This window comes from Prunus dulcis, chromosome 3, assembly GCF_902201215.1.
Source record: "Prunus dulcis chromosome 3, ALMONDv2, whole genome shotgun sequence".
Taxonomy (NCBI): Eukaryota; Viridiplantae; Streptophyta; class Magnoliopsida; order Rosales; family Rosaceae; genus Prunus; species Prunus dulcis.
Window position 1 is genome coordinate 11,494,369 of NC_047652.1, and position 17,702 is coordinate 11,512,070.

The 17,702-nt window shown below is 37.6% G+C and overlaps 3 protein-coding genes and 1 long non-coding RNA gene across 5 annotated transcripts; 3 read left to right on the plus strand and 1 right to left on the minus strand.

Moving 5' to 3' along the window:
- Positions 1 to 650: 650 nt before the first annotated feature.
- On the plus strand, positions 651 to 6,104 carry LOC117621463 (mannan endo-1,4-beta-mannosidase 2-like). 2 transcript variants are annotated; one of them, XM_034351955.1, is made up of 6 exons: positions 651 to 748; positions 878 to 1,907; positions 2,726 to 2,923; positions 3,853 to 3,975; positions 4,420 to 4,631; positions 5,269 to 6,085. In XM_034351955.1, the coding sequence occupies exons 2-6, from the start codon at positions 1,512 to 1,514 to the stop codon at positions 5,672 to 5,674; spliced, it is 1,335 nt and encodes a 444-aa protein (XP_034207846.1). In that variant the 5' UTR covers positions 651 to 748; positions 878 to 1,511; the 3' UTR covers positions 5,675 to 6,085. The 2 variants fall into 2 exon arrangements, with proteins under 2 accessions (XP_034207846.1, XP_034207847.1); XM_034351956.1 differs by lacking the exon at positions 651 to 748 and having other exon boundaries at positions 795 to 1,907; positions 5,269 to 6,104.
- Positions 6,105 to 6,218: 114 nt separating this feature from the next.
- LOC117622415 lies at positions 6,219 to 7,407 on the minus strand. The gene has a single exon (XM_034353078.1). It carries the CDS (start codon positions 7,114 to 7,116, stop codon positions 6,355 to 6,357), a length of 762 nt encoding a protein of 253 aa, XP_034208969.1. The 5' UTR covers positions 7,117 to 7,407; the 3' UTR covers positions 6,219 to 6,354.
- A 2,583-nt stretch (positions 7,408 to 9,990) lies between these two features.
- On the plus strand, positions 9,991 to 12,186 carry LOC117622083 (ankyrin repeat domain-containing protein EMB506, chloroplastic-like). The gene is made up of 7 exons (XM_034352615.1): positions 9,991 to 10,493; positions 10,894 to 10,973; positions 11,189 to 11,287; positions 11,387 to 11,485; positions 11,568 to 11,666; positions 11,767 to 11,865; positions 11,993 to 12,186. The coding sequence occupies exons 1-7, from the start codon at positions 10,043 to 10,045 to the stop codon at positions 12,095 to 12,097; spliced, it is 1,032 nt and encodes a 343-aa protein (XP_034208506.1). The 5' UTR covers positions 9,991 to 10,042; the 3' UTR covers positions 12,098 to 12,186.
- Positions 12,187 to 12,423: 237 nt separating this feature from the next.
- On the plus strand, positions 12,424 to 13,540 carry LOC117622084. The gene is made up of 2 exons (XR_004584942.1): positions 12,424 to 13,128; positions 13,233 to 13,540. It is a non-coding gene; the product is annotated as an uncharacterized LOC117622084 (long non-coding RNA).
- The last annotated feature ends 4,162 nt before the right edge of the window (positions 13,541 to 17,702 follow it).

The window sequence follows — 17,702 nt, forward strand, 5'->3', positions numbered from 1 at the left end:
ATGACTCATTGACTCTGACCTCTAGAGACCTACATTGTACAAGTGTTTTGTTTATTATTATTTTTTTATCATTAGATTAATACTGATTTAAATAATCTCATTATTGTAATTTTCCATTCATTTTCTCTCTTTTTTTTTTGCTTTTTTTTATTTGTTTAAATGTAGAAGCATTCTCTTTTCAACCTTCTTCATCAACCTTTCATTTCCTTCTCATCAAGTAATGTTGCTTAATGATCGGGAACCGTTTACTTTTAGGTCATCTTAAAAATTTATTTATATAAAAATTAACTAAATCATAAATTGTGACATCTAATTGTCATTCAACGTATAGATGAATCATTTTGATTTAATTGAGTTTTTGGAGAGTTTAAATTACTGCTTAGAAAATGCACAGTTTCGATTATCAAAAAATACCATAAGACAATAAACAGAAAGAGAATAAATCCTCATTTTTATTTTATTTAACACAATAAATTGACATCCACAAGAGGTAAAAATCTATTTCAATAACGTGGAATTATATAGTAAAATCTTTGTTTGTAATTATGAAATGATTGGTGTACTGGATTATGTTTCGTTCCAGTGGCACAGCAACATTCTATAAATTCATTACTCACAAATTAATACCAAAAAAATAATTTTAAATAGAAAGAAAAACACCGTATAAATAAAGTATATGCCTCTCTCACATGGACATAGTTTTCAGATCTGTCAATCCCAAAAACTTTTGTCCGCAGGCGATCAAATGGTACACTTTTGTGAGCTTAAATCAAATCATTGGCACAGTCTTGGCAATGAGTATATGAGAGTTTCTTCTATTTTTCTGTTTTGGTTTTTTATTGTTTATAATTTTGTGTTCTTTTCATATTTTTATCAGTTGGTGAGATTCAGCCATTGAGGTATCTTTTCTCTACACATTGAGGGATGGACCCATGGGTGTTGAACACAGAGACTTGCTCAGTACAAATAGTAAACATGAAGAAAAGCAGTGAAATCAGGTGCTCAGATCTAAACAACCAGCAAGCTTGATACCAACACTACAACCACACACCCACCGCCACTCTCACTTTCACCGAAAATTCATTCAATTCAAACTTTCTCTCTCTCACTCTCTCTCTCTCAATTTTTTTGACCATTGTTTTCAAGGTTGTACATGTTAGCTGTGATTTCTCTGCCATATTCCCCACACGGTCTGAAACCTTCCATATTTCTTGCATAGTGTCATAGGTTTCCTCTTGCCTAATTTTGAGTTATAAAATCCCAAAGACTTCAGGACAGCAATACGCATTTTTCTCTGTTTATTGCTTCTTCTCCTTTCTCACTCCGTATTAAATGTGTGTGAGAATTGAAGTTCTTTGAGAATTTGAGGTACCCCTTACAGCTAGAGAAGGATCTGGGTGTCTTCAAGATTGGGTTTTTGCAAACATTCCTGTTTGCATCTGGGTTCGAAGGTACCAGAATCTCATCTGGGTAATCAATTACTTCAAATCTGTGCCAATTTTGGGGCTTTTATGATCTTGAGGTCCTCTCCAACGTATAGGAAGAAAATGGTAGTGGCAGGAAATGGCCTGTTCTACCCAATTGTTGGATTTGCATCGTGTGTGGCTTTCATCTACATGTCCTTCGGTGGCTTGGGGACGAATTTACAGGAAAAAACCAAGCTGGGTTTTGTGGAGAGGAATGGGACTCAGTTCATGTTAGATGGCAAAGCATTTTACATTAATGGGTGGAATTCTTACTGGTTAATGGATCATAGTGTGGATGAGTATACCAAACCCAGGGTGCGGGAGATACTGCAAGCTGGTGCGAAAATGGGTCTTACCGTGTGCCGAACTTGGGCCTTTAATGATGGAGACTACAATGCCCTCCAGATTTCGCCTGGTCGCTTCAATGAGCAAGTGTTCAAGGTATTAATAATTCATGTATTTTCATCCTTCTGTCTTATAGTAAACATAAGTTTCTGACCTCTGTGTTTTGTTTTTCGTTGAGTTCGAAACTTTCTCTTTGTACTTGTTTGGGTGCTTCAATTTGTGGGTTTGCTTGAGTGGTGATCATGTTTTGCCATAATTTATCAGTGAAGGTTTGCAACTAAAGTAATAAAACTACAGTTCCATCTGAGAAGGTAAATCAGCAGGTCTAGTACAAACTAAATGCCGGTCAGTTCCTTGTTGATAGAGATTATATTGCATTATGAAAGTGGGAATAACCCAAAACAAAAGGAGGGTTGAAACAAAGAGTTTGTATGTTTGCATATTGACTAAATGTGTTTAAGAATCCAGCGCCTTTGAAAGACGATCAGTCATGTTTGGGTGTTTCTTATTGCGAAATGTTTTGGACTATAATGTAGTAAAAGTTTTCCTAGTATTGCAATGCTTCTGCCACATTCTTTAACCTCTTTAAGATTAATGATTTGTTGTTGTTTAATATAAAGTAAAGCGCACACATGACCATTGCCCAGTAGGAACAGTTTTTTAGATAACCATATTTTTGCCAAGATAAAGAGAATTCTCTGTAACTTCTTGAAGTTTTTTCTTGCTGTTCAAAGTGCACTTTTAAGGGAAGACAATCAAAGGTTCCCATGCTACGTGGTATATAGCTAATGGTATACAGCTAATGGTATACCTACAATAAAATGGTTTACTATTCTTTTTGTTATCTTGCCATTATTTTCGTATTTGTTTTGCCCTTTTTAACTATTTCTTACAACACTGTGATCTCGTGACAGGCTTTGGATCATGTCATTGTAGAAGCTAAACAACAGGGTATCAGGTTGCTTTTTAGCTTAGTTAATAACTTGCAAGCATATGGTGGGAAGACTCAGTATGTGAAGTGGGCGTGGGATGAAGGTGTTGGTTTGAGCGCTTCCAATGACTCCTTTTTCTTCGATCCTTCCATTCGAAATTATTTCAAGAATTACGTGAAGGTAACTTTTTCTGTTGCTTTTCTTCCCCAGAAAGAAATATTGCACAACTCTTTGATGCCTCTTTGACACTTCATAACCTAGATTTTCTTGTTGATGACTGGAAAAGTATTTAGTATGTTTAATATGGTTATTTATATTGGAAAGGAAAAAACAAAATTTTATTAAAAGGTTAAATTTTGTTAGTGTCAGTTTCTCATGTATTACTTACATTCACCAATATTTATGTTGACATGAAGGCAGGGTATGGGGACAGAATTTTGTTGGCAAGATGACTTGCTACTAGGTTATACTTACTGAATATTTGGTGACAGATTATGTCAGGTAAGCTTTTTGGTTGCAAAGTGGTCACTGGCAAAAGGTACAAAGACTAAGAATGCAAAACTTAGTGTCATGATCAACAAGAAAAAGATTCTGATCGATCTCCATTTGGATCTCACACAGAATGATGTGGATAGGAGATCTTGAAATAGCTTTCTTTCTTTGGCCTTTTTCTTGTTTCCTTCCCTTTCCCCAGTTCTTGCTAAGATACAAAAGGATCTAATTGTGTGCCAGATATATTACGGATGGCTGCATGGATTTAAAGCATTGTAGAGGGAAAAATTAGAATTTAAAAGCATCAAGTTCTGGTTAATAGGATAGTGGCATTTAAGATTTATGAGGAGGGATATCTCTGAATTCTGGAAGCTATTTCTGAAAATAACATTCTGGAGTGCATGTAGAAGTATTGTGGATTGCTAATGAGTTTGAATGTTATGAGATAAATGATTTTGGTCTTAACTGGTATGGTATGTTGAACAGGTCATTACTTTCATCCACTGATTCTTCTCCCTGTAATAACAGACTTGCTGAGAACATATTTTACATCGATTTTGGTGCTACGATAATATGTGATTTCAAACTAATTTTAATTCATTTCCTTTTTTCTACAGACTCTCCTAACGAGGAAGAATACTCTCAATGGAATTCAATATAGAGATGATCCTACCATTTTTGCATGGGAGTTAATAAACGAACCCCGTTGCATTACTGATGCTTCAGGCGACACTCTCCAAGTATGTAGTCAGTTCTTAAAAATTATGGAGTTGTGCAGTTCTGCTTGATGGATTCCCTGGATTTTACAAAATATTTTCACTAAAATTCAGTCAGAAATATCTTATTTGTTTGAGACAAAGTGCAATTCTGGTGGAACCTTCCTTTAACGTGTTTGTGATTTCTTTGTGATACACCATATTAGGAAAAGAATAGAAACTAGTAGAGAGCTATTACTACTACGTAATATTTTTCCTCTTACTTTGGGCAAAGAGCTACTTATTCTAACATTCAACGATTCTTAATTCTTATCTTTTCCTTTACCAGTGAAGGGGGTTTTATTCTTTTATTTTCTTCAGAGGGTAGGGTGAGTTGGGAGGTGTGGAGATGGATAGGGAGAGGGGGATGGTCGGCTCTGTAACCTCTGTTTTCAGAACATGAACTAATTGTATGGCATACTGTTGCAGGATTGGATAGAAGAAATGTCAGCATTTGTTAAAGCAATTGACAAGAAACATCTACTGACTGTGGGCCTTGAAGGATTTTATGGTCCTAAAAACCCCAAAAGGTTGACTGTGAATCCAGAAATGTGGGCATCTAGACTTGGATCAGATTTTATTCGCAACTCCAAGGTCCCAAACATTGATTTTGCTTCTGTTCATATTTACCCTGACCACTGGTAAGCGCTTCCATTACATGAAATTTCTCAAGTCAATATGAGGGAAGTCCAATCTTACAAACTTATCAGAAATTTAAAAGGCGATAAGCATATTTATATACCCACTCTATTAAGGCCTTATCAGATATGGATGTTGAGATATATTGAAATGCATCTTACTTTATGCATCTCAGTCATCCAAACTGATTTATCAATTGAGATGCATACCCCTAACTGAAGTCCTTATTAGATTGGCTGTGTGAGTGTGTCCTGCTCACAGGTGACCCAAAAAATCCATGCCAACTGATGGATCAAAATCCAATTATTGATAAAGGACCTTTTTCGAATAAATGGTAATCATTTTTGTACTTATATAGAGAGTTATGATCTAATAAGGGCCTTAGATACGTATACGAACAGTTGTGATGTACAGTGGATGGGATACATCTCCATACATCTCAGTGATTTATTTGCGATCTAACGGTTCAAAAGCATAAACTACTTTACTCACCTTATTAGAGAATAATTACATGTATAGATTCATGTTCATTTGCTAGACTTTTAATTTAAAGTTTTGATCAGGTGGATTCTTGTTTGAATGTGTGATCCAAACTGACAATATCTTAGACAATTCACTTCATCCGTACTTTTTGGGTAGGTTTCATGATAAAGAATTTCACGAGAACCTCAAATTTGTCTCCAAGTGGATGCATTCTCACATAGAAGATGGGGACAAAGAGCTGAATAAACCTGTGATGTTCACCGAATATGGATTGTCAAACCAGAACAAAGACTTTGAACCATCTCAGCGCGATAGATTTTACAAAGTTATTTTAGATGCCATTTACAAATCTGCAAAGAAAAAGGGGTCTGGTGCAGGTTCTTTAGTCTGGCAGTTATTCGTCGGAGGAATGGACAAGTATAATGATGAATTTGGGATTGTTCCATGGGAAAGGCCATCTACATATAAGCTGATAATAGAACAATCATGCAGGTTGGCTAGACTCCATGGACCAACTCAACAACAGCGAAATTTGAAAGACTTGTGCTCGCAAAGACAGTGAAATGCTTATTCTTTTTCAGCAGAAAATTTCATTTTCTTGGGGGCTAAAATGCGATCTCTGTTATGGTTCAACAGTGCTTGAAGGAGAGAAGCATGTCTCGGTCGTGTACCATACTCTTTCCACATAATACGCATTATATAATTTCATTTTAAATGATTCATATGAGTTATAGAAGCTGTTATAAATTGCGATGTTATCAAGCTTTTCATAATGAAAGTACAGATTAACAAGCAAAAAAAGGTCTTAAATTATTGAATATTCTGCTTTTGCTTGTAAGCAATGGTATTTGTTGCAGTCTTGAAACTATGCTTTAAGGCACTGATAGGATTGATAGCTCTTTTAGAGATAGCAATAGCTCTTTTGTAATGATAACTACTGGTGTATTGATATTTATACAAACTGCCTTGACTCTGGTGAGATTTTCATGTTCTGAACTTGAATTAATGCAAGTCTACAATACTATGAGAGATGAGGAGAATTGATTCTGCACCCAAAGCCTTAGGTTCGATTCAAGTGTGCAAATTAATTAATATAATATCTGCAATTAAACATAAATTCCGCTCTGCAATTCAACACCAAGAGATATGTATATAGAGCCCTTTTTTTTTCTGAAAAAGGCAAGAAACTACAACAAAAAAGAAGAAAAATTAAACTGCAGATCTGACTGCCTACACCAACATTCAGCTACGGTTTGCCAATCTGGGCGAAGTCCTAGTCCCATTTACATTGCTAGACCCGGTCTGCTGCTTGTTCTCTTTTCCCTTGCTTTTGCCCTTCAACTTTTTGTCCTTGAAACTCAACTTATTTACCTCCTCTGCCACCTTCAATACAGTCTCTGCAGCCTCATCTTCCTCCGATCTCCGACTCCGAGTTCTTGTTGCAATTCCCTCAGATTCACCACCCAAACCCTTCGATGGGCCCAGGCTGTTGCCTCCCTCGCCCTCCATAGCCACCTTATCAAACGCATCCGCTAGATTCTTCACGAGCCTCTTCCCCTTCACAGCCTCAACCTCATGCTCCATCTCATCCGCATCGTTACCATCTTCATCATCTTCATCGATCAGATCCAAGAATCTCCGGCGCTTCGTCGCAATCGGAGCCGGAGGAGGCGAATCGGAGGCAGCCCTCTTGCTATTGGACTGATTTGAGGCCGACCCATTTGCGGATTTCTCGAGTTTTTGCCTCTTCCTCTCGGTCTTCTCGCGCTGCACGCGGAGCCTGCCGACGTTGCCTTCAATACGGCCCTGGAGCCTTATGCGCTTGAAACTGAGGCCGCCCATGGACCAGTGAGCTTCGTTGGCCCACCAGAGCAGAGGGTCGAGGACGGCAACAGGCGGATCGACTCGGTGGTCGTTGAACTTGACGTCGGTGTAGATCCGGGGGCGGGGGAGGCTGTTGCCGTAGAACTTGACTGGGCTAGCAAGCTTGAGCTTTTGCACCATGGCTGCGGAAATAGGGCTGAAATGCTATGAGAAAGTTTTGGAATATATTTTGGGAATTTTCACAAACAGATGGAGGGCAGAAGAAACAATGAAATTTTGGAAATGGGATTTTATTTTTGAGAAGGGGGTTATAAAGAAGGTGGTGTGGCGGGTATTGAGCAAGTGGCGCGAAGTTTTTGGCGCCAGCAATTTGGCGCTTAGAAATTTCAAGAATTTCACGAGGGATGCGTTTCTTATGGGAGGGAGGGAGGGAGCCAGATCACCAATCTTTTATTGTCGTCGAAGAAAAATATAAATATTTAAACAAAATTGGGCCTGCTCTGTTTATTTTGAGGAACAAAAATAAAACAACTTTTTTTTTTTTTTTTTGTCAAGAAAAGAAAAAGAAAAAAAGAAACCTTTATGGAAGAATTAGGTGGCTTCTCCCGAAGGAAATGTGGATTCTTGCAATTAGGTGATTTAACCTCAGTCATCCATAATCCACATTCAAATAGAAAAATGCTCTCCTTTCCCCCATTGTTGTGGAGAATTAATGGGTTGTTCAACCACCCTCCAAATTCCAAACCTAAATGTTGACAAATAGGAAGTGATTACAAGCTTTTTTCTTAACATCAAAAGACAATCTGGTGTCTAATAAGATATAATCATATACATTTTTGTTGTCCTATGGGGTTAATCCAAAAAAGATAATATTTAAGTGCACCCCCTCCTTGTCAATCATGTTGTGATTAAAGAATCTTTACCACATAGGCATGTCGTATCCGAAAGACTTCGTTTCCTAAATCACAAATTTACAATCTAAAGATCATCCACATGTCAGACCAAATCAATGATTTTGGTAACAACTAAGTAACAACTAACATCCTCATTCTATTTAGTTGATCTATATGAATGACCACATGATCTCTAATTTCAATTATTATTATATTTATTATATTTATTTTTACAAAGATGATCTTTAAATTATGATTTAGAAAATAAACAATTCAAATTATGACATGTGTATGATGAAGACTCGTTAATTAATATGGCAGACAAGGAGGTTCACCCAAGGAGTACACTTAAGTTTGTCCTTTCTGCATTGAGTGACCATGACAATAAAAATGTATATGATTATGCATACATGGGTTTAACCAAGTTAGCTAGAGCGGATGTACTCCCCACTATGCGTAGATTATCACTAGAATTATTTGTAATGTTTACCAAGTCAAGTAAATTGAATGTTGAACTGACCTATTTTAACTTATGAGGGGTCAAACTAATTGAGTCAGGCTGATCAATTTGTTTAAAATCGTGACAATAAGTAATTCGGGCCCAAGCACGATCATTATTGAACTGTGTCAAACACAACACGAGCTTTTGAATAATTTATCAACTTGCATATTCATCTAGGATATGGACAGAGTTCCTGTGGTGGTGGAATGGAGAGTGAGCTTAGACAACACTTCACTCAAAGCATTTAGGCCCCGTTTGGTTCATAGGAAAGGAAGCTTGGGAATAAGAATTCAATTGCTTTCCCATGTTTGGTAAGTCCAGACATGGAAAATGGTTGCCTGTCACATGGGAAATTGGGGGGGGGAAGGTGAAGCCCTCCTTTTAACTTGGGTTTTGTTTTCCCTTCTCATGGAAAGTTTGGGAAAATGAGCCAACATTCAATGCACAATTTTCATGACTATTTTGTCCCTATTAACAATTTATAATTACAACGTATCATTAAATGCATTCTTTTTTTATTTGATTTAATATGGGTATAATTGGAAAATTATACAAACTTTGTTTTTCATTCCTAATCAAAACAAACATGGGAAAGGAAACAAAGTGAAATCTCCCGGTCACTTTCTCAACATTACCAAACGTGGGAAAAGAATCTTTCATTCATATTCTTTGGGAAATGATATGGGAAGTGATTTCCTCTCAAATCCATTTTGTGAACCAAACGGGGCTGGATTTATTGGAATTGATAAGGAATTTGCAAAGACGTAGCAATGTGAAAAAACATGTGTTTGTGCGTGTAGATATGGAGTTAGCTCCTCAGCAGATATAAAACAGTGCATTCACACTAGCCAAAGTGAAACACAAGTATTAACTTATCAACTTGGTACTACCCTGAACTAGAAGTGTCAAATGGCCTGCCTAATTCTTTTAAATTATGCCAATAAGTAATTCATGTTGTGCCGTGCTGATCTATTTAATTGATCGAATCGTGCGCTACTGAACTATAAAATTGTTGAACCTAGTCTGGTTCAAAACTCAAGCACACATTGAAACAGGTTGGGCTCGAGCTCGGGCCAAAGTACAAGCCCATTTAACTGTAATTACATTTTCCTTAAAGTGTCTTCACCCGATGTGTCAAAACTCAAAAGGATCCATTTGATAGTACTTAACCCTGTATCCGTTTAATTTAAGGGTTCTTTAGTTTTAACCCATAAAAAACTTAACTAATTTGGAAGAAAGATAATTAATTTTGCTTAATTAATATAAAACCAAAGCCACCTAATTTTACCAAAAGGACATCCAACAACCCTAAAATTACTACATGTGCCATTGTGCTTAACTGTCCAGGCTTTTTAAGAAGAAGGGTAGAATTGTCTTATCAGTTGTTATTTTTTACCTAGTCCAACGAATCTGAGCCTCTCTTTGGGCTAATCCAAAATAGTAGTTTTTTCCTAGGTATTAAAACTAAAACCAAAATATCAAATATCTTACAAACTAATTAATAAAGTTAATTATGTCTAAAACCTAATTTTTCTTTAATTTAATCCATTCCTCTATACCAAAAATCCCTCTATTCCTAAATCCGGTTTGACCCGACCCATTTGATAGTCTTTAACTTTAATCCATTCCTCTATTACCCAAACTCAAACTCCCTTCTAACTTGGGTTCTCTCATATACTCACACAGTGGCTATTTCGGTCGCTGAAAACAAATGGGCACGGTTTCAATCTCACCATTCTCAGCTCCACATTCACTCTCTGCCCCAAAAGGTTACCATTCCTTTGCAATTTTGAGCTCTTTCAAGCATTTCACGGCCAAAGAAAATAGCCATCAATTACAATTGCTTCATAACACCAATGTTTTGAAAGCGTATAATATAAGGAGGGGAAGCTTCAGCTTCCATGGTGCTGAGAAGCACTCCAAGTTGAGAAATTTTTTGGTTGAGTCAAACCCAACATCTTCATCTTCATTACAGACCCACATGGGAACGTGGGAAGATCCTGACGATGGCGGCGGCAGTGAAGATGAGGAAGAAACAGAAGAACATGACTTGGGTTTCCAAAGTGAATGGGAAGAAGAAGGAGAAGAAGAGAAAGGTGCTCCAGCTGCTGCTTCTGTTGACAGGTCCACAACAAACAAGTATGAAGAGGAACTTGTGAAAGGTTTATTCTTAATTTCCTTTTATTTTCTTGTTGCTTCAATATTACTGTTTTCTCTGAAATTTGTGTTCTAAAAGTTAAAAGAAGCTTTGGGTTTAGAGGTTTTATGATCTTTCTGGAAAGTTTATGGAAAACCCCTAGTTTTCCCTACTATTTATTTATTTTAAAATGATTTCTTAACATTTTTCCTAGACTTACCATGTTATCTTGCAATATTAGCACATTTGTTGCTGTAGTAAGATTATTCAGTTCTGGCTGTTGATTTGTACTCTACAATTTCTTGGTCATGTAGATCTTAAAACACTGGTCTGATAATTTTCTTCTTCAATGTAATAACACGTTTTTGGGCATCTCAGTTCCTGGTAAACACCAAATATTCATTGGTATTATCTGTTTATTTCAGAGGTGGAACAGCTCTTGGAGCAAGAAGAAAAAGCAATTTTGCAAAAGCATGCGACTCCCTATATGGAGAAAATATCAACTGTAATGCTTTCTGTTCAAGTTTTAACTAAAATGAGTTTCTAGCAGTCTGCTCATGACCTACCTCCTATAGTACAAATGATGAATTGTAGATTGAGCAGATTGATTGAACTGTTTCTCACTCCCTAAAACAACTGTTAATAAGAAGTCAAATGTGCAAGTAGAGAGTGATTACTTTTTTTCCTTCATTTATTGTGTCTTATACCTTCATTACTCAGGCAAAATGGAATCCGGTACATACTCTTGCACTATCGGGGCTGGTAACTTTCATGGACAAGTTACTTGACGATGGTGTAGATATTAATGTTGTTGATAAGGTGAGTTTTATCTATAATGGAGTTCCCATATCTGTCTCCAATTTGATAGCACCCTGTAGTACCTGGATTAGTAAACCTCAGATTCATTTGGTGAAACAGGATGGCTTAACTGCTCTTCACACTGCAATCATAGCCAAAAAGGAAGCTGTTATTAGTCATCTTCTACGAAAAGGTGCAAGTCCTCATATCAGAGATGGGGTAAGGAAAATATTTTGATTAATGTCTCCTGGTCCGTTTTTCTGTGGGGGAACTATAAGTTTTTATGATTATTGTGTTATAGGATGGTGCTACGCCACTTCATTATGCAGTACAAGTAGGCACCAAGCGGATTGTCAAGTTATTGATCAAATATAAAGTTGATGTCAATGTTGCAGATAATGTGAGTTTTATTTTTTGAAATTTCTCAAAGCTGTATCCAGTTTGTCTTTTTTCTTTTATTTTCCCCACCTTGTTAACAACTTCATATGCTTGTATTTCAGGATGGATGGACTCCGTTGCATATTGCTGTACAAAGTAGAAATAGAGATATTGCAAAAATTTTGTTAGTCAATGGTGCAGATAAGAGTAGAAGAAATGAGGTAGGATTGACCAGATACAGAGCAGGGATCTCTAGTAGAGATGAAGCAAGGATTTTTCTACTCCGTTTATTTTTCTTTCCTTTTTTCTGTAAAAGTGATCTTAACAAAGTTGCTTCATATTTTTCAGGATGGCAGAACTCCCCTAGATCTGGGCTTATGTTATGGGAAAGACTTCAAGTCCTATGACCTCACTAAGCTACTGAAGACAGTGCCAATGGACAGAGAGTTTTAGAATACACAGTCGATTGTGTGTTATTCGTATTTATATGTTCAAAAATCCTGCATCCAAGATGGCTTTATCAACTAATTATTCCGACTTTATCTCGTTGTTTATATCGGGGGGAAACTGAAAATACATGGATGGAATATTTGGGGGCAGAGAGAATGCAAGAAGGAGCATATTGGTTGAATGCATTGTAAGTAGAGGCATGCATATATCATCAGAGGGCGAACAGGTAATAGAAAGGTGCTGGATGCACTGGTTTGCATATTTCTTAAGGCACACCTGAGTGGAATGGCCGAGCCGCCCACAAGCAAAGCAATAATTAGGTGGAACTCCACCATTTTCTCCCCAACCTCTGGAAAAGTGACCGGTGCTTGACGAATGAGAGGTAAAGTGACATCAAATTGCACATGGATGAGAATAAAATGACCTTCACAATCGGATCCATCACGATTATCTACCCGAATAACATCCCCTAACATAGCACCAATATAGCCTGAGCAACGACCATCGTCATATAGAAGCCAGGAACACCGTGTAACTGAACCCAAAAAGTGCCATGTGTCAAAGACGTAAGAGTGCATATTATCATCATTTTGGAGTTCGACCATTAAGACTCATGAGTGTCGATACACCTAGGGTTCCATTTCAAGGACCTTTTTCTGATCCTGGGCACTCACAAAGCGAACCTAGAATCTATTAGACTATATTTCCTTGATTAAGACCTCCTCAGTTTCCTTCCAAAGATTCGAAAAAGTCTTAATAAAACCATCACTGTTGACACGGTGATCCACAAGGACTTCGGCCACAAAACTATAGGTAAATCCAATAAAACTATTAGTAGAGATGGCTGAAGAACTAATAACCACCCCATCTTGTTCACGTGGGGTGAAACATCGCGATCGTGAATCACCGTAGGAAGACGCAGGAAGACACCCACAAGTGTACAAGAAACCAACTGACATAAGCCAACCCTAAAGCGTGGCGGCAGGCTAAGGTATAGAGCCCGTAACCCTAGCCCTCAAAGAGAAAATTAAAAGGTCTGAAATCTATGCAGGGGTCAGCAATTTACTTCCAAATGATCTATATTTCTCCTGATTTCACTGTTTTTCTTAGTGCTCTGACTGCTGCTGTTGTCGTGCAGGATGAAAAAGTTAAGGCTAAACCATTTGTAATAGGTGTATTAAAATCGTCTACCAATGGAGTTTGGAAAATGCTTTGACAGTGCTGGACATGAATTAGCAAACTGGTAAAGTCTGGTTTTCACTTTTTTGCTTGTTTTTTTTCCCTCCTTTTTAGTTCTATAAGAAATAATATTTTGTTCATCGTATTTTAGTTCGACGTATTTTATTTCTATAATGGATGGTCTCCAGGACACAAAATGAGCTATCGGAGTGTGGTTTTGTTTGCCGTATTTTACTTCTATAAGAAAGAGTATTTTTCTGTACCAAACATTTTCACAATGTGACTCATGCATGGAGAGGGGGATCGAATTTATTATTGTTTTTTTTGGCTAATAATTGAATATACCTTCCCCACACTGCTTGTTGGCTAATGTGCTACTATGGAAACCGATGCCAAAGAATGCCGTCACCAAAACTTGCCGGATTTTGATAAGCTTCCGAGCTAAATTGAAAATGCCAAGTTGTCACCAACCCGGTAAACTGTAAGGCATGCTTTGTTTTGCAACTTGCTGACTTGTATGTGTACGTATTCTTTAGACATCAACTTGCTGCATGTTTTTGTTGAAACAAGTATAAATCTATCCCATTGATCCTCGAGAATTTAGTACAGATCCTGTCACTTTGAGAGCTTGCTTCAACCTTGTTAGCCATGGACACTCAGAAAATGGCTTCACAAAAAGTAAGAATCACATATATGAATTTAGCCAAGTTGATTAAAGTGGATTTGATCCCCACTCTACATCAGAGTTCGAATCCCCTTTAATAGTTTAGATTAAATTAAAGTATAATGTCACTCTACATTAAAGTTCGAATCCCCGTCGATAATTTAGATAAAATTAAAGTATAACGTAATTTGTATTTAATTTTCTTAATAAAAAAAAGAAGAAGTAAGTTGTCCAGAGAAATTTTTTGAGAGTTCAAAGATGTTGGGCACCATTTTTGAAAGGGGGAAGTCAGCAGCAACATGCTCACACGCCAGTCTCAACTCAACACGGCACGCTCACATGCCCTTCTTCGCGAAGCAAATATAACAAACAAACCAATCCCCCAATTTCAATTCAACAATCAAAATTCTCTCTCTCTCTCTCTCTCTCTCTCTCTCTCTCTCTCAATCTGAAATCTCCATTTTCCAAACACGAATAGCGATGGTTCTGCCGACTGGTCAAACCCAAACGAACCTGCGACTAATTCAGCAGTTCCTAAGCTCAGTCCTCTCGCAGCGAGGCCCCTCTTCCCTCCCTTACGCTGAAGATACCAAATGGAACATCCTCAATCACCTCATCTTTCTCACCACCGCCAACCTCTCCCTTGACCCTAAAACGGCGACGTTCACCCACAACAACGGTTGTTCCGTCAACCTCCTCAAAGGCACCATCCCCATGTCGTTTCACGGCGTCACTTACAACATCCTCGTCATCATTTAGCTCATGGAGTCCTATCCCAAGCTCCACTCATGTCGATCTCGCCAAGAATCTTAGCATTGTCTTTGGTCAAGACCTGCCTCTGTTCTTCCAGCGCAGGCTCAATCCCAATCTCAATCAAAATCCTAACCCTAACCCTAATCTGGGACATTCCTCCTCGGCAATTTCGAATTCGGGTTATTCCAATTGTTCCGGATCTTCGGGCTCGGTTACTCCTGCCCTGCGATCCCCACTATGGCGTACCCCCTGTCCCCATATGGAAGCAGTGGTTCGTTTTCTCGAGTTTAGACTGAGGATACGAACTAGGTTTTCAAGCGAAACACGATAAGTAAGCTTGTGGAGATGGTGCACGGCGACTTTACTCAAGTAACAACTAGTTTTCATTTTGTGGTAGGATTTGTTGTAATATTTCTTGTAATAAGTGGTAGGATTTCTGCTAAAGCCAAACTAGGAAGAAGGGAAAAAGAGTGGACTTCAAAAACTCTTCAACATGTTAGTTTTAATGAAACTACAATGGATGAAATGACGGGACTCGGCCCAAATTCCACTTTGGAATTTGAGCTGAATCCAAGCTCAAATTCCTTGGAATTTGAGCTAAATCGTGTGCGTGTCTGACACTTGACAGGTGTTGAGCACACTTGACCAAAAATTTAGACAAATGCCATGATGGGGAATCAAACTATATTCACAGTTCATATGCAAAGCCCAAATACTACTGGACTGATGTGCCTTCTTATCTAATGTGTGTATAATTGTATTATTTATTACAATCTAAAACATTATTTATTTATTTTTAAAGTTAGGGTTTTCCCTGCCCCACATACTCTCATTTTCTTTTTCTTTTCTTCCACCCCCAGCCGACATGCCTTCTTTCTTCTCTTCTCTATCTTTTTGTCATTCCATCTTTCTTCTCTCTCTCTCTCTCCATCTTTTTTTCTTTCCTCTTCCTCCCGCCGCTGCATTTTCTTATATTATTATTTTTTTGGGTAAATAGCTGCATCTTCTTCTTCTTTCCCTCTTCTCTCCATCTTCTTCTTCTTTTCTTCTTCTTCCTCCCCACACCCTCAACCAGGAAGTGATCCTCAATCTCAGTTCAATCCTCTGCCATCGATGCTCGCCGAACCAAACCAAACCGCACCGACTTCTAGGCGTGCCGATTATAGTCGGTCTTGCATCTCCTCGATGCGGCGATGGTCTCTAAAATAGGTGCGCTGATGACCTCCGGTTCAGTGGTCGGCAACTCCTCTAAGACACGGTTATTGAACCATGAACACCCCTATTGAAAAGAGATAATTTCATTCCACGTAGCTGTACCCATAATAAATCAGTCAATTCCAAGTGTCACATAAGCGACACATCCTCGCAAGCCTTGGAAATACAAAGTCACCCAAGCCACATTCCTCGCAAGACTCAGGGGACACTTGGTCAACCTGAGCCGCATCCTCGCAAGACTTAGGGGACACTTGGTCAACCTGAGCTGCATCCTCACTCCTCACGGTCTGAATATCCCTAAGACTCATGGAATAACTGTCAAAGGCGCGCTAACTCAACCGAAGGCAACATTTTGGGTACATATGGTGATTTAAAAACCTTTCCTAGAAAATTTATAATTCGATTTCTCATTTAGTCCTTAAATCCCGTTAATATTTCCTTTTCTACTTTCTAATTCATTAACATTTAAACATAACCAAAATTTAATAAAAATCATTGAATTCAACTAAATGCTTGGAAAGCAAAAAGTATAAATACTTCGTTCATGAATAATCTTTCAGAATCGTTCTCAAATTAAATTCGAATATGCATAAAACGCTATTTAGAAAGCTGGAAATCATAAATTATCCATTTCCTTAAGCAAAGCAATTAATAACCACAATTCAAGAACTTCTTAAAACTATTTAGAAAACAAATGTCTACTCACTGTGCGTCCGAGCTAGCATAACCCTTCGAGAGTCCTTCTTGCAAGTTCAATAAAGCACGAGTATCTTGGCTTGAAGTTCAATTCTACCGTTAAAACCCTCGAATGAACATTTCTATCTTTGAGAACCTATAAATTTCTAGGTTTGAAATCAATGATTTTGGAATGAATTCACATTGGCTCTTCGAGGGATAACACAAAGGGAAGGTAAGAGAGTATTTTGGGTGTAATTTGGTGGCCGAAAAATCCCTCGAAACCCACTGTTTTGAAACAGCCTGATTTGGGCTTTAGTTTAGCTTTAATTTTGGCTTTAATTTCCTTAGATTTGGGGTTGGAAACTAGTATATATGTGTAGAGGAGAGAGAGACGAAGATAATGGATCCAAAACCATGGCCGGGTACGGCCGGACGTGGCCGGAATCATTGCCGAAACACGTGGTGTCCCACCTGGGCTGAACGGAGGAAAGAGAGAGATATGTTCTGCGTGAGAGGAGAGAGAGAGAGATCTGGTTTATTAAAAAAAAAAAAACTCACTTCAAAATGTTTACGGTTATGCCACTAGGCTTCCGTAGATCATAACTTCTTCATTACAACTTTGATTTGAGCCCACTACATGTCTACGGACTCATCTTGACGTGCTCTACACTGGTACAACTAGAATCCCCAGATTCCTTCCCAAACAAAAAGTCAACTTTTAAACCATTAAAATATTCTCGGAATAAAATCGTCTTTTACTTGAATAAATTAATAATTAAAAATTTATTTAGGATCAGATTATTACATGAAACATAATAAAACATAAACTGCAATACAAAAAAAAAAAAAAAAAAAAACTGCATACCTATTTCCTGTTCCTCTTCATCTCAGGTAGTATTTTTGTTGTTGTTGTTTTTTAGAGGTTTTGGAAAGTCCCTGTAGAACGATAATGGTTTTTTAAAATGTTTTTTTAGAGTTTTTTGTTTACATCATTTGATATCTACATTGTATATATATTTTTTGTTAATAGTTTTTGTTTTTTTACATCATTGATATCTACATTGTATTTGTTGTAGTTTCTGTTTTTATTTGCAGTTTTCCATGAATTTGGTTTTGAAA

Excerpts from the sequence above, each read along its gene's own strand:
- LOC117621463 (XM_034351955.1), top strand. The coding sequence starts at position 1,512 with ATGATCTTGAGGTCCTCTCCAACGTATAGGAAGAAAATGGTAGTGGCA. Across the intron at positions 2,924-3,852 it reads ATTTCAAGAATTACGTGAAG|ACTCTCCTAACGAGGAAGAA; the intron begins GTAACTTTTTCT and ends TTTTTTCTACAG. Across the intron at positions 4,632-5,268 it reads CATATTTACCCTGACCACTG|GTTTCATGATAAAGAATTTC; the intron begins GTAAGCGCTTCC and ends CTTTTTGGGTAG.
- LOC117622415 (XM_034353078.1), bottom strand. The coding sequence starts at position 7,116 with ATGGTGCAAAAGCTCAAGCTTGCTAGCCCAGTCAAGTTCTACGGCAAC.
- LOC117622083 (XM_034352615.1), top strand. The coding sequence starts at position 10,043 with ATGGGCACGGTTTCAATCTCACCATTCTCAGCTCCACATTCACTCTCT. Across the intron at positions 10,494-10,893 it reads TGAAGAGGAACTTGTGAAAG|AGGTGGAACAGCTCTTGGAG; the intron begins GTTTATTCTTAA and ends TGTTTATTTCAG. Across the intron at positions 10,974-11,188 it reads ATATGGAGAAAATATCAACT|GCAAAATGGAATCCGGTACA; the intron begins GTAATGCTTTCT and ends TTCATTACTCAG.